This window comes from Ruditapes philippinarum, unplaced genomic scaffold, assembly GCF_026571515.1.
Source record: "Ruditapes philippinarum isolate M1 unplaced genomic scaffold, ASM2657151v2 ctg9035_1_1_1_1, whole genome shotgun sequence".
NCBI classification, from domain to species: Eukaryota; Metazoa; Mollusca; class Bivalvia; order Venerida; family Veneridae; genus Ruditapes; species Ruditapes philippinarum.
Genome location: NW_026861777.1, coordinates 26,157 through 39,443, shown reverse-complemented (window position 1 = coordinate 39,443; position 13,287 = coordinate 26,157). Strand labels below are relative to the sequence as shown.

General features: G+C 32.6%; 1 protein-coding gene across 2 annotated transcripts; it reads left to right on the top strand.

Annotated features, from left to right (window-relative positions):
- The first annotated feature begins 2,412 nt into the window (after nucleotides 1-2,412).
- LOC132716791 (tripartite motif-containing protein 42-like) lies at nucleotides 2,413-8,412 on the top strand. 2 transcript variants are annotated; one of them, XR_009623871.1, is made up of 3 exons: nucleotides 2,413-2,742; nucleotides 3,353-6,235; nucleotides 7,847-8,412. XR_009623871.1 is itself a non-coding variant. In XM_060700123.1 (2 exons), exons 1-2 carry the CDS (start codon nucleotides 2,426-2,428, stop codon nucleotides 4,689-4,691), a joined length of 1,656 nt encoding a protein of 551 aa, XP_060556106.1. In that variant the 5' UTR covers nucleotides 2,413-2,425; the 3' UTR covers nucleotides 4,692-7,007. The 2 variants fall into 2 exon arrangements, 1 of the variants encoding a protein (XP_060556106.1); XM_060700123.1 differs by lacking the exon at nucleotides 7,847-8,412 and having other exon boundaries at nucleotides 3,353-7,007.
- The last annotated feature ends 4,875 nt before the right edge of the window (nucleotides 8,413-13,287 follow it).

Sequence of the window (13,287 nt, the reverse complement as noted above, 5' to 3'; positions counted from 1 at the left end):
TCAAATAACCTAGCACAAATGTTTAACATAATGGGTTGGCGTGTCGCGCGCAAAAAATCTTCAACAGGACAAAAGTTAAGGTCTTACTACCGTCCGGATTACGTTTGTCCGGATCGTAACAATAATGAGTTGACGTGTTATGCGCAATAATCGTGTGACTTAGTAAAAGGTCAAGGTCATACCTTTATGTCATATGTGACAGCGGGTTCGACAAATTGCGCTTGTGCATTTAGTTATATAATAATAGTATGTTGAGGCCATAATCATGCTGTTTCACTTTGCTTCATTCACCCTTTTTCATATAAACTTACGACAGTTCACTCGTTATATTCTTAATTCATTTATTTACTCGTACATGTAAGTTTTGATCTCACGTGTATTAATTATATTTGATCGATTTCTAATATATAACTTCTTATCTTAAATGATATTCGGATCATGTTTATATTTACTATATGAACATGGTGTCAGTTATTGTTTTAAATATCAGGTCAGGATGCTCACTGACAATTGTATAGGATAGGATAAAATAATTAGATTAAATTAGGTTAAATTAAATAGATAGAGACAGACAGACTAACAGAAAAATAGACATTACCATATTATCAAAGTTAACATTAAAGTATCACAGATGAATAAAAAATTGATTCGCTGATGATCTGTGCAAATTAAGACATATCAAGTGACAATATTTCATTATTTGCATAATTGGTTAGGTAAAATCAAAATAACTTGCCATTTGCAAAATTTGTAAAGAAAACATAGAAAGTTGATATAATGTATCAGTTATGTTCTATAGGGCAGTCATTTAATAGTTCAGGTCATATTAATATTGTATCAAAAATACTTTTCTTTATCAATTATTGTTCAATTTTCAATTTTGAAAGGTATGATTAAGTCGACCCAACTTGACAGCAAAAAATGAGCATAATGCCACTTTATAAGACATATTCATCAATGTTTTACAACAGAGATCTATATAATTATACATATGCCGTTTTTTAAATATCTATATAATTTACTTTTTTCGTAAAAATCAACACAACACCTTAATACTAGTAATATGTTACAATTTCATATGATAATTGCATATGGTAGATTAAGTTGTTATTTATACGTAAAAATCCTATATATGCTATTTTATAATAGACTAAGCTCGCAGATATAAAATATAATGTGATGTTTTACAACATAAATCTATATAAACATACACTGTTTATTTTATAGGGTTAACGCACGTTTTTCCGTGTTATAACGTCTGCAGAGTCCCGAGGAACGGTTGGTGCCGAGCCCGGTAGGGCGAGGGCTCCAACAGTTCTGAGGGACTCTGCAGACTTTATAACACGAAATAAACGTGCGTTGACGCTATTATAGCATAAAATTTTAAAACAGATTCATGATGTATATTTCATACAAAACACAATTACATTAAATCCTTGTGCTTGGACGGTATTTATCCAATTCCACATATTTTACGTATGCGTTTTATTTTTCCGGGGCCAACAACTTGGGAAATTCTCAGAACCAAACGAAATTTTGAATTTTAATTGATTTAACAAAGCTTGACACTGGAGATTTATTATCTCAAGAAAAAAAACAACGTTACATTACTCAACCCTCTACCCAAGACAAAACATGACCCTCAGAAATTCTTAGAATGATTTCATATTGACGGTAGAAAAAAGATTAGTGACATCAGAATCAGTTTTTTTTTCAAGCACACAAGTTTATAAAAAAAATCAGGCACTAAACATTATTCTCTCAAAGAAATATAAAGAGCATTTATCAACAGAAACATCAATGAAACAACATTTTCTCATATTTATTTTGTGTTATCTTGTTTTGTAAGCTAATCGGGGGGTTAAACTGAATATTTGTTTACATTGACAACTGTCCGTTTCTTAGAAATGGCGACAACAAGATTAGCAGCGATGTCTAAACTATACGCCGTATTTCCGGCATAGTTACTTGAATGTTGCTCGCCGTATTTAATGCGATTTAGGCCCTCGAATCAATAATTTCAATGTAACAAGAGCGTATGACTCTTTGGCAAACAGGCCAAATCGTATTTTTAAAGGTTTGTTTACTGGGCCCTGTATGTATTGCGCATAGGTGAAACCGTGCTATAACAAGAGCGCGTGACTATGTTAACACATGGTTTTGGTCCCGTTATAACATGGGCAAAATAGGGAAAAATAGCCGATTTTATGCTATAATATATACTAGTATATAATAAACTATGTTTTTTTTCTTTGTTATTAAATGCGAAATATTCAATAATATACCAAGAACAAATTAACACCATACTATCAGTAATATGTTTCAATTTCAAGAATTCGTGTTTAAAATACACTTAATGAATGTAAAGTTACATGCTTATTGAAACGTATATACATGTTATTTTATAGCAGACTGGGCTGACACGATGGCTGAAGTAGACGGTCGTTCAACTATAACTGACATTGACATTGTTTGTACCCCTTGTTTTGAGGGTGATATTCGAGAGCAAGCTGTGAAATATTGTCCTGAATGTCTGGAGTTTTTGTGTACAGGATGCACTCAACACCATGGAAGACTGAGAATTAGCCGTTCCCATAAGCTTGTAGACAAGAACGAGGCAAAACAGAAGTCACATGTGACCGTGACAGCAAAATGTTTATATCACCCAGATCGTGACATAGAGATGTACTGTAAAGAGCATGATATGGTTTATTGTTTAAAGTGTATTGCTACAGACCATAGGTTTGTATTTATTTTAGATTCATTTCTCTTTGTTAAGTGTTTTTACAATTACTACTATGATTTATAATTAGTTTGAAAATAAATCAATATTTTGTAATAATTGCAATGGTATATTAAAATCATGTGAGATCTTGAAAAAAGGTGTCATCGAAGCGACGGACATCGGAAATATCGTGGGGGGGGAGTAATAGGCGCTGTAAATCAGTATTTTTATAATTGGCAACTTGACAGTTATTGTCACAATCATCTTTCAATTACTAGTAGATAAAACAAGTAAATAACACAGTCATGAGGACAAAAACAACTCCATTCTAACAAACATAAATAACTTCCAAATTTTAATAATGATTTTTAGTTAGGTACAGCAAATACCTATCTATATCCTTGTGATAAGACATTATGATTGTAAAAGAATTCACGCGAAGACAGTTGCCAAATTAATTGTATACGATTTATAAGAGCTTTCATACAGATGAAAACAACAAGATCATCTCTATAAATGTATCTAGTTAATACGTAAAGTAAAATAATCCTAAAATAGAATACTGAAATTAAGATGCTGAATGTACTGAATTACTTTATCTGAGAAGTTAAAATTTCTTGTTAACAGGTCCTGTACGGGAGTGACAAGTTTAGACGACTTATCAGTTTCTACTGATCAGAAAAGAGAAACAGAACGTTTAAAGGCTGACATTATGAACACCCAAGAACGTTTAGAAAATACTGATAAGAAAACGAACCTGAAAAGCATAGAGGAACAAAGAAATGAAGTCATTTCGCAAATAGAGGGACTTGCGCGCGGTTTGGTAGAACATATCCAGAAGTTGGAGTGTGAAGCTTTGGAAGGTCTAGATGCGGAATATTCTAAAGTCAAAGGAGAACTGGAGACAGATATTTCTAATTTAAGTAAAGCTAAACAAGAAATTGAGCAGGTGAGAAGTCAACTAAAAGACTTGGACAGTCTGAATAAAATACAACAGTTTGTCCAAACAAAACTGACACAACAAACATTAAACGATGCAGAAACAGTATTTGGACAAACTGAATCTAAGGGCATTCAATCATTGTATTTGAAGGAAAATACAGAATTAAAGTCCTCTGTCAGTTCATCAACGTCTTTAGGGTCTGTACAAAAGATAGCAGAAAACAAAAGCCAGCCGACATCAACGACGTATAAAGTCAGTTCATGGAAGGAGGAAAATATCCGCATGAAAAACGACAAACTCCAGCCCTACATTTGTGATGCATGTCAGCTTCAAGACGGTACAATCATACTGGCTGATAACAATAATATGAAGATAAAGAGGCTTGATGTGAATTATAACATTAAAGATTGTTTGGATTTAGAATCAAATCCCAGAGGTATCTGTTGTACTGGTAATACTGAGGTCGCTGTGATATTGCACAACAACAAAGTTTGGTTTATATCAGTAGGAAGCTCATTATCTAAGGTGAGAGATATATCTGTTACTGATGGAGGTTACTATGGAATGACATATTGTGCTGGAGAGTTATGGGTATCTAATGGAAAAGGTGTTTATGTATACAGTACGACTGGTACATTATTAAATTCTATCATTAATGATGTCAATGGACAACGCATATTTACATCTATAAAACATATGACCGTCAGCGGAGAAAATGTTTTTGTAGCAGACTCAAGTAATGGTGTTGTCTGTTTGACAAGAGATGGAACGGTGAAAAGGGAACGGAAAGATAAAATGCTTGCTGACACACGTGGTGTATGTGCATCCAATGACGGGACCGTGTTTATTTCTGGGTGTGGCTCAAACAACATCATGATGTTTGATAGCAAAGGGAAATGCCTCGGAGAATTAGTTTCTCAAGATTTCGGTCTAGTAAATCCACTATCATTATTGTTCGATGAGAAGAGAAACTGTTTAGTTGTTGCATGCTATTCCGGCAAAATGATAGTTTATTATATCTGACAATTTAAAAATAGTGTTTTTTTTGTTGTTATATTGTACATAGATTTAAAATGCTACATATGGAGAAAAAGATTTACAGTTATATGATCAAACATATCATATTCAACAGTCAGCCTTTATATACATTTACATTCCTTGTTAATGTATGATGATTACTCAATACAATACTTAATGTCTTAAATTACTGATATTCAATCAATACCATATGTAGAGCTTTGCTATGCAGTCTAGCTGTTAGTTTTGTTGTCCAATTTATGTCATTTATTTATTGGTTATAAAGACATGGGCTGTGTGTTTCTGTACATACATGTATGCTATAAAAATCATTTTAATTGGTCAGTGTGTCAACATATCATTTGCCAAATAAATCTATTTATCCCTGTTTGTCAATATTTAAGATAAAATAGTCACTGCTTTCCAGGTTTTTTTGTTCAAGAGGAAAATAATAATTATCAATTATTTTGTTCTCAGAAATCTTGTAGTTGTGTTCCGCTATGACACTCAATGCAAAATTATCAATACATCAATAAGGCATCAAGTTTGTTCGTATTGGGGCGAAACTCATTTATAAATAATGCCCTTCTCATAAACGCTCTTATACTTTAACTTCTCTCTTTGTGTTAAAATTTTATTAATAGGACATTATACTGTTTGTATTTAATATTGTTGTTCACAACAGCACTAAGTAAAATTCATTTTTGTAAACAAAAAATAAATTTGGTTTACCATATTGTGCAATAAAAAGTTATTGTGCTAAAAGCCCATTCGCATAACATAATAGCCGAGATGCTGCAATTGCTAAAAATCCTACAAATTTGTAAATTCATGCTATGTTAGTAAATAATATGGTTCCATATATGGAAGTGTCGATGTAACATTAAATTTTGAACCCGTTTAAAATTGTCCGGATTGGTCATATTTGAACGGATTTTGATCAATTTTCATCTATCTCCATTATTGAATGACTCATTCACGTGTGAAAAAATGACTGATCCATTTTTGATATGCCATAAGTGATCAAAATAACGATGCCAAACATGTATATACAGTGTCATACACATAAAACGGTAATATATCTGTATTATTTTCAGAGTTGTAAGTGATAAATATTGATACATCTTAATTAAATGACCCAGGAGCTAATAACAATTTGCCAATTCATCCTGATTACTGATAGCTATACGGTACTTATGTAGTGAACTTTAATATTACATAGCAGAATACTGTATATTAATGGGGTTTTTTCGCTGTCAAAGGGAGTCGCCTGCTATTATTAAAGGGACAGGCTTCTACTGTTTATTAATGTTTATTAATGTTTTAAAGATGTCACACTAGTTAAAACCAATCTACCCCTCTTAAAATGAACACTATTTAACAGACGTGTTATATTTCAATACCTTTTCTGTGCTGATCAGGGGAAGTAACGAGAAGTGTAGTGAATCAACAACGGTTACTTCCCATGATCAGTACCAAAAGGTGAGTAAAAAGGTGCGCGGAGATTGGTGTAGCAGACTGGTATCAGATAAGAAACTGTTGACTTTAGGGTTGACTAAAAATGTTGAATAGGATAAGAAACATGTGAACAAGAACAACTCTTATTGCCTATAGCATACCTTTATTGGGTCCATATTGCGGGAATGTAAAATTATCGGTTTTTATTTGTTTGGGTCGTCAGACCAAACAAATAATGGTAGCGAAATTTCAGAGTCTAATGCTGTTAATTGCAAATGCCGAAAGTAGTCCACTTTTTTGAAGCGGTTACTTCCCTAACGCCAAAAAATTCAGGGTATATCACTGCGTAAAGATGGTCAAAGACAGGCACATTAATTTTCAAGCAAAATAATTCCCGAATGGTCGGAGATTTCTAATATTGTTTTATTGCATTTTCTGATCGAAAATAAGTAAATACAAAGCGGACATTCAATCTCTGACACAGAAGTTTACAACAAACCTAACAACAAGTAGTTCTCAAAACAGCTTAAAACTAGCGATTTAAAAGAAAGAATTTTTTTTTATTTTGTTACAAGTATCCAACAAATTACAACGCATTCAAAGTTTAAAAATAGCGTTGGCTTATAGAATTGTCAATAAATGCACAATCACAAATTACGCGGATGAATATGATTTTATCAATGAAAATACTATTTTTAGCGATGTCGATTACCGAATACTACGCTAACCGAGTAGTGGAATATATAGATTCTACATGTCGGACTGTTTGGGCGAGAAGATTTTCGCTAAATTATTTACTTCAATTTTAAACAACAGGTTTATCCAGAACAAAATACCTCGAAATTAATAAGGATTACAAACATGAAATGCAATGGAAGTTCTAAATTTAGAATTACTTGATGTTATTCAGCCATTGTTTGTATAACTTCTGCGTGGTGGAGGGGTAACGCGCTCGCTTAGTGAGTGACAGGTCTTGAGTTCGAATCCCAGTCGAGGAAACTTTTTTTTTTAAATTCTTTTTTAAGTGTCTTTGTTAAGGAAGTAGCCATTATATGCAAGGATAAAGTGTGACTGTCGTAAAAAAATGAACATAAATGATTTTTTGATGCAACTCTAGTTATGCAGAATTCCGTATGTATCAAACTCTGGTGCCTTGCAAAATGAATTATAATACATAAAAAATAAACTTATACAGGAAAATACATACAGATAAACTGTACGATTTAGATTGCAATGATCAGAAAATACCACAGAACTTGTAGCCCTTTGATTCTTTATAAATATACATGCTTATAGTAAGCTCCAGGATTATTTACATCTGTGTTAAACAACAGTTAAAGTCATTACAAGCCCTAATTTAGAATAATATGGTTTTCTTCAGGCCGTTTAAATATAAATTCACCATGGCTGTAGGGTTTTCGCGCTCGCTTAGGAAGTGAGAGGTCTGGAGTTCAAATCCCAGTAAAGGCAACTCATTTTTTTCAAATTGTTTAAGTCAAATAAACATTGGATTGAATATCAGTGTTGCAATTAGTCTTATAGCCAATTTACAACAGTTAAAACACTGGAAAGCATTGGTGGCACTATACATATAATCTCAAAACCTGTACCTTTCTTACATTCTGAGACCAACACAAATTCAGCGCCTTCTGTGCTTTGATATAAGCTCGGGAATATATTAATTTATTAATGGGTAACAGTAGCTCATTTTTGTGTCGCCTCTACGGAGTAGTGGCGACATATAGGGATCACTTCTCCGTCGTCAGTCTGTCCGTCTGTCTGTCCGTCCGTCACAAAACTTGTCCGGACTACTCCTCATAAACTACTCGTGCAATTTCATCCAAACTTTACAGGAATGATCAGTACCAAGTCTAGTTGTGCATATTGTCAGCATTTTCCTGTTCAATGATTTTTGTAAGAGTTACGGCCCTTAAATGATTTTATTTTTAAAGTTTGTCTGGACTACTTCTCTTATACCACTAATGCAATTTAAATGAAACTTTACAGGATTGATCTGTAGCTCAAGTCCTTGTGCACATTACACAAGTTTTCCGGTTGAATGATTTTTGGCCGAGTTATGGCCCTTTGATAAAAAGTTAGTTTTTTTCTGCGTGTTGCCAGATACACAAAATCTTGTCCGGACTACTCCTCATAAACTACTCGTGCAATTTCATCCAAACTTTACAGGAATGATCAGTACCAAGTCTAGTTGTGCATTGTCTGCATTCTCGGTTCAATGATTTTTTTCAGAGTTATGGCCCTTTAATAATTTTTAAAGTTTGTCCGGACTACTTTACCCCTCTTATACCACTTATGCAATTTCAATGAAACTTTACAGGATTGATCTGTAGCTCAAGTCCTTGCGCATGTTGCACGGTTTTTTTGGTTGAATGATTTTGGCCGAGTAATGGCCCTTTGATAAAAGGGTGTTTTTTTCTGTGTGTTGCCAGATACACAAAAGCTTGTCCGGACTACTTGTCATAAACTACTGGTGCAATTATATCCAAACTTTACAGGAATGATCAGTACCAAGTATAGTTGTGCACTGTCCGTCTGTCTGTCCGTCTGTCACAAAACTTGTCCCAACATGAAATTGGCCATCACGAGGCGACACATGTGATCACTGATCGCTCTTGTTTGGAAAATGATTTATTCATCCGTCATTCATGAATGTTATTTCTTGACAGCTATATTTTTGTTTGTGAAATAACTGATAGAAGTTCAGGTAATTGAGTCCTTTACTGGTCTTAAAATATTGGTTTATAATAAAAGATTAACATATGTTCTAATAGCTTTCTGTGGCATTCGGGCGAGCGAGATATTTAATTAGTTTTAAACTAAGTTATGAAATGTGTAAGAAGCTAAAAGTCAAAATCATTTGTTTATTTTGTAATTTTACCCCTCCAAAAAAATCTTCATTATTTGGTACATACTCGTATTGTTACTGTTTATTATTTCAGTGCTTACATGTTAACATGATTATGTATTAAATTACAATAAGCATATAAACGACTTGACTTATTGATAAATTCGATATTTCTGCATTTCAATAATTTAGCAAACTGTTCATTACATATAGTCCTAGAAATCCATGCATAAAATAGTGCGAAGTGTGCACCTCTTGTGAAAAACATGAAACTTGGCACAGTTGTTGGCTTATAAAAAACTTCATTTAAGCCTGGGATCCAGGTTGTGCGAATCCAATATGACCACCAAAATCTGAGATGGCCGCCATATTTGTTTCAGAATATTAAAGCCGTCTTCATAACAGGCACATGATTTAATATCAGCAGTTCATTATATTATACATTTGTAACAAATACTTGAGAAAAAATAATACTAAGATAAAAAGTATTTCAAAAGAAACCAACAGATTACTATCATTATAAATCAATTGTATTAATACGTATTCGTCTACATTTCGGCTTCCGTAGATTCAATATATATATTCCCAAATTTAGACGAGGCCCTTATACTCAAACCTATACAAGACATAATATGTATAGTATTATACTTGATTGTCATGCAAACATTTCGATGACTTCCAGTGCATGATATTTTCTTCATGTAATGGTGTGCCGAATCTTGCGCGGTTATGTCACATCAAAATTATATTCGAGGTTCAAAGACCCCTGTTAAATGCCAATTAGGAATCGTAGGTGGAAGTCTCTATGAAAATGCTTGCACAAGTAGCAGTGGTTCTAAGGATACGAAGAATAAAATATTATTCAAAGACTTGTAATCCTCCTACATCAAGACTCAATCATTCATCTACACCCAATAGTTGTACACTTGCTTTTCTTCTGCTTTGAATTTGGAACAGTCCTTTCAAACTTCAAGTGATGTAAATATCAAGCCACCAACAATGCTTGAGAACCGGGTCATTTTACATGATTTACCTGGGTTTATACTGGCAGCAAAGTCAGTATCTATACTTCCATGCCTTTCATTCTGTTTAAATCGTTAAGTAATTAACCGTTATCATGAATACTAATGAGTTTAGAAATGTGAATCGAGATGAAAAAAAATGATTGATAAACTTAAGGTCGCTGTATCAGTAAATTAAATAGTTTTATAATTCTCGTTTCACACCATCTTTACAAACGGCTAAGTCTTTTCTAGTTTATTTTAAAGTTTTAAACATTTTCAGATATACTAGAAATTAACAATCTCAACATAAAGTTTTCTTTAATTTCAATATCTTGTAATGAACAAAAATTGCAAATTCTATCATCAACGAGCATATTTTTGTACTGTCCGTTTTTTATATTTCTTTGTGAGCATTGATTTTAAATTCAATGAAAGACGATTTAATTATATAATGTTATTGTCTGTTTCAATTCAAACCATACTATTCTTTAAAGTTAACATTTCAAGTTAAAAATACATGATTGTGTCATTTTCGAATTATATCTATAACTATAACATACAGAAGTTACAACAATGCTGAATAATAATTTTGTTTATCAGTTTATCACTTTATATATATTCATCTAAAGTTGTCATCAAATTATTACATGTATACGTTACATTAACGTATCACACTGTATGGTGACAAACATACATCTATAAGAAGGTTAGTGTTTGTCTAAGTCCGCCTGTCTAGACAAAATTTAATTTCATTACTGTTGTATTTACAAAAACTATAAAAATACTTCACATTATCTTACAATAACTGGCAATAAAAAACTTATTTTAGCACTTGACGTTATGATTAAAAATAAAAAAGGATCACTACTAGATTCCTATATAGGTACTGATGATAATTCCGTAGGATGTAAGTTGATCGAAAATATATATCAATCGGGTTATCTTGAAATATCTAAATTGTCGACTTGAATGAGGTACAGGCATTGAGTCTAATGTGGCCATTTGTCTTGGTAGGAATAATAGACAGTCACTTTCGGAAAGGTTGGTAATTACTGTTTAGTCATCCGGGAAAGATGGTATTGTGGTGGTCCGACCACCGAAATAAGACCACAAAATAAGCGAAAATCGTCGTTAAATCGAAACAGCAACAAAACATACACACAGCAAACCGGAATGTTTGCAAAAACATTTTTTTCTGAAAACGTTTTGTCTAAATCACAGTGAATAAATAAACTCACTACGAACTAGACTCGTTTATCAATTTACTAAAATAGATTACACATTGTATGATAATGTTTGATAGGATATGTTATTTAGGTTGCTGATTTGCTATCATTTGTACCTTACCGTGACAATGTATAAGAGATATAGAATTTTTCACGCGCGGAAGCTATCAGGGCAGACATGGTGCATTGTAATTGTCCACATTGATTTCAAAAAGAATGTATTATATAAAGAAGAATTTGTACTTTGAAAAGTTTCCCACTATGCATACAACACAGGGACACAGTTCGGCAAAAATTATCTCAAGGATACTTGATGACGAGAGTTCTGTTAAAACCATTTCGAATCCCTTGTAAAGTGAAAGGTCAAAACTCGCAAACCGAATAATCTAGTATTAATAACAAACATGAAAAGACTTTAACAGTGGTATCCATATATATTTATTAACAAAACGAGTTAAACGAATCTGGAAATGAATAATCAAAAATAAAAGCAAAATTGCAACATGGATGATGCTTGTGAAAAATTTAAATTATCAATTAAAGATTGCCTCGCGATTTCCCAATGTCGTCAAGTGTTTAGCATAGAGGGCAGTGGTTCTTTTATATTCAATATTTTTTTGTAAGTTTAATGGGGGAAATTCTTATTGATGAAATATCTTTAAATGTTTAATCTCACAATATTTACTCGTGCGAAAGCTAGCTTTCTGGGTTCTTTGGAATGGAGATGTCATACATAAAATATAACACAATCTCGTAGTACGATTAGCTGGACTCATCTTGCAATGACACAATTTTGAAAAGTGTGGTTTTCTAAAGCTTCGTCGAACATTTTATTGCTGATGTTATGTAACATCTACCATCTACACAGCTACGCCAGTGTATAATTTAATATCATCGAAATGAAAACTAGAGGCTTATTGATAGAAGCGAACACTGGTTACACGTATCGTATCGAAGTGTTGTTCAGCTTTTGAAATAATTAAAGAGAAATTAATTTGATTAGGGTCATAGATGAAGAAATACGGCGTATAACTTATATTATTTCGAGGATACATTTTATCAAGGTTAGGACTTCTTAGGATTATTATGTATCTTTGTTTTATAAGCTGCTCACCCTTTATAAAATGTTTTATAAAATATCATGAGGTTGAGTACCATACTGAATTCTATTCGACGAGTTTCATTAGACGGGACGCTATTCGAGTCTTGTATATACGAATCCAATATAACCAGTATTATTCTCAACCATGTCAAATGACCTCTTTATTTCATTCCACCATTATTTTATATTTTGAAAGAACTTTGAACATTACTTCAATATAATAAAAATAGAGTGTTATAAAGTATTCTTTAAGAACGCATAAAAAAGACAGTAAATGGTTGCAGACTCGGTTTGGTTGAATCTATTCATGAAAGGAAATGGAAAAATCATGTAACCATCACGCTTAAACAGAGACGCATGCACAATATTTCTTCGCTTTAAATGTTTCATTCATTTTTCTGTAAAATGTCTTCAAAATTAATATTCTAGGCAGTCACAGGGAACAAAACGTTTCTCCTTAGAAAGAATTAAATGGTGGTTACGTGGGTCAGGTAAGAGCGTTAAGTTTTCACAATAGTTGTCACAGTGATCTCCTGAAAACGTTAAATAACATATCAAATGAATGCCTTAGACGTGTTTCAATCATACAATATCCACAATATCTGTTATTTCAAAACTTTCAAGGGTTCGTTCAAGTCATATGACTTGCTTAAGGATTACTGATTCTTTCGGCGTTTAAATTTTCTTCCAACATATATAGAGATATTTTTACCCTTCAAACCCAAAAAATCATAGAATGTATACAGAAATTCATGAAGGAAAGTCATTTTTGTGTGTGTGTGATTTTGAGTGCATAAATACCATTTTTAACCATTTTTAAATTAATTCATTAATTTCCTGACTTCCCCTTTAACATAGTAAATATGGAATTTTTAAAACATCAAATCATTTATTCATACAGAGGTTATCATAAAACCTCCAAACGTGAACGCTTTAGATGCTAATA

Excerpts from the sequence above, each read along its gene's own strand:
- LOC132716791 (XM_060700123.1), top strand. The coding sequence starts at position 2,426 with ATGGCTGAAGTAGACGGTCGTTCAACTATAACTGACATTGACATTGTT. Across the intron at positions 2,743-3,352 it reads TGTATTGCTACAGACCATAG|GTCCTGTACGGGAGTGACAA; the intron begins GTTTGTATTTAT and ends TCTTGTTAACAG.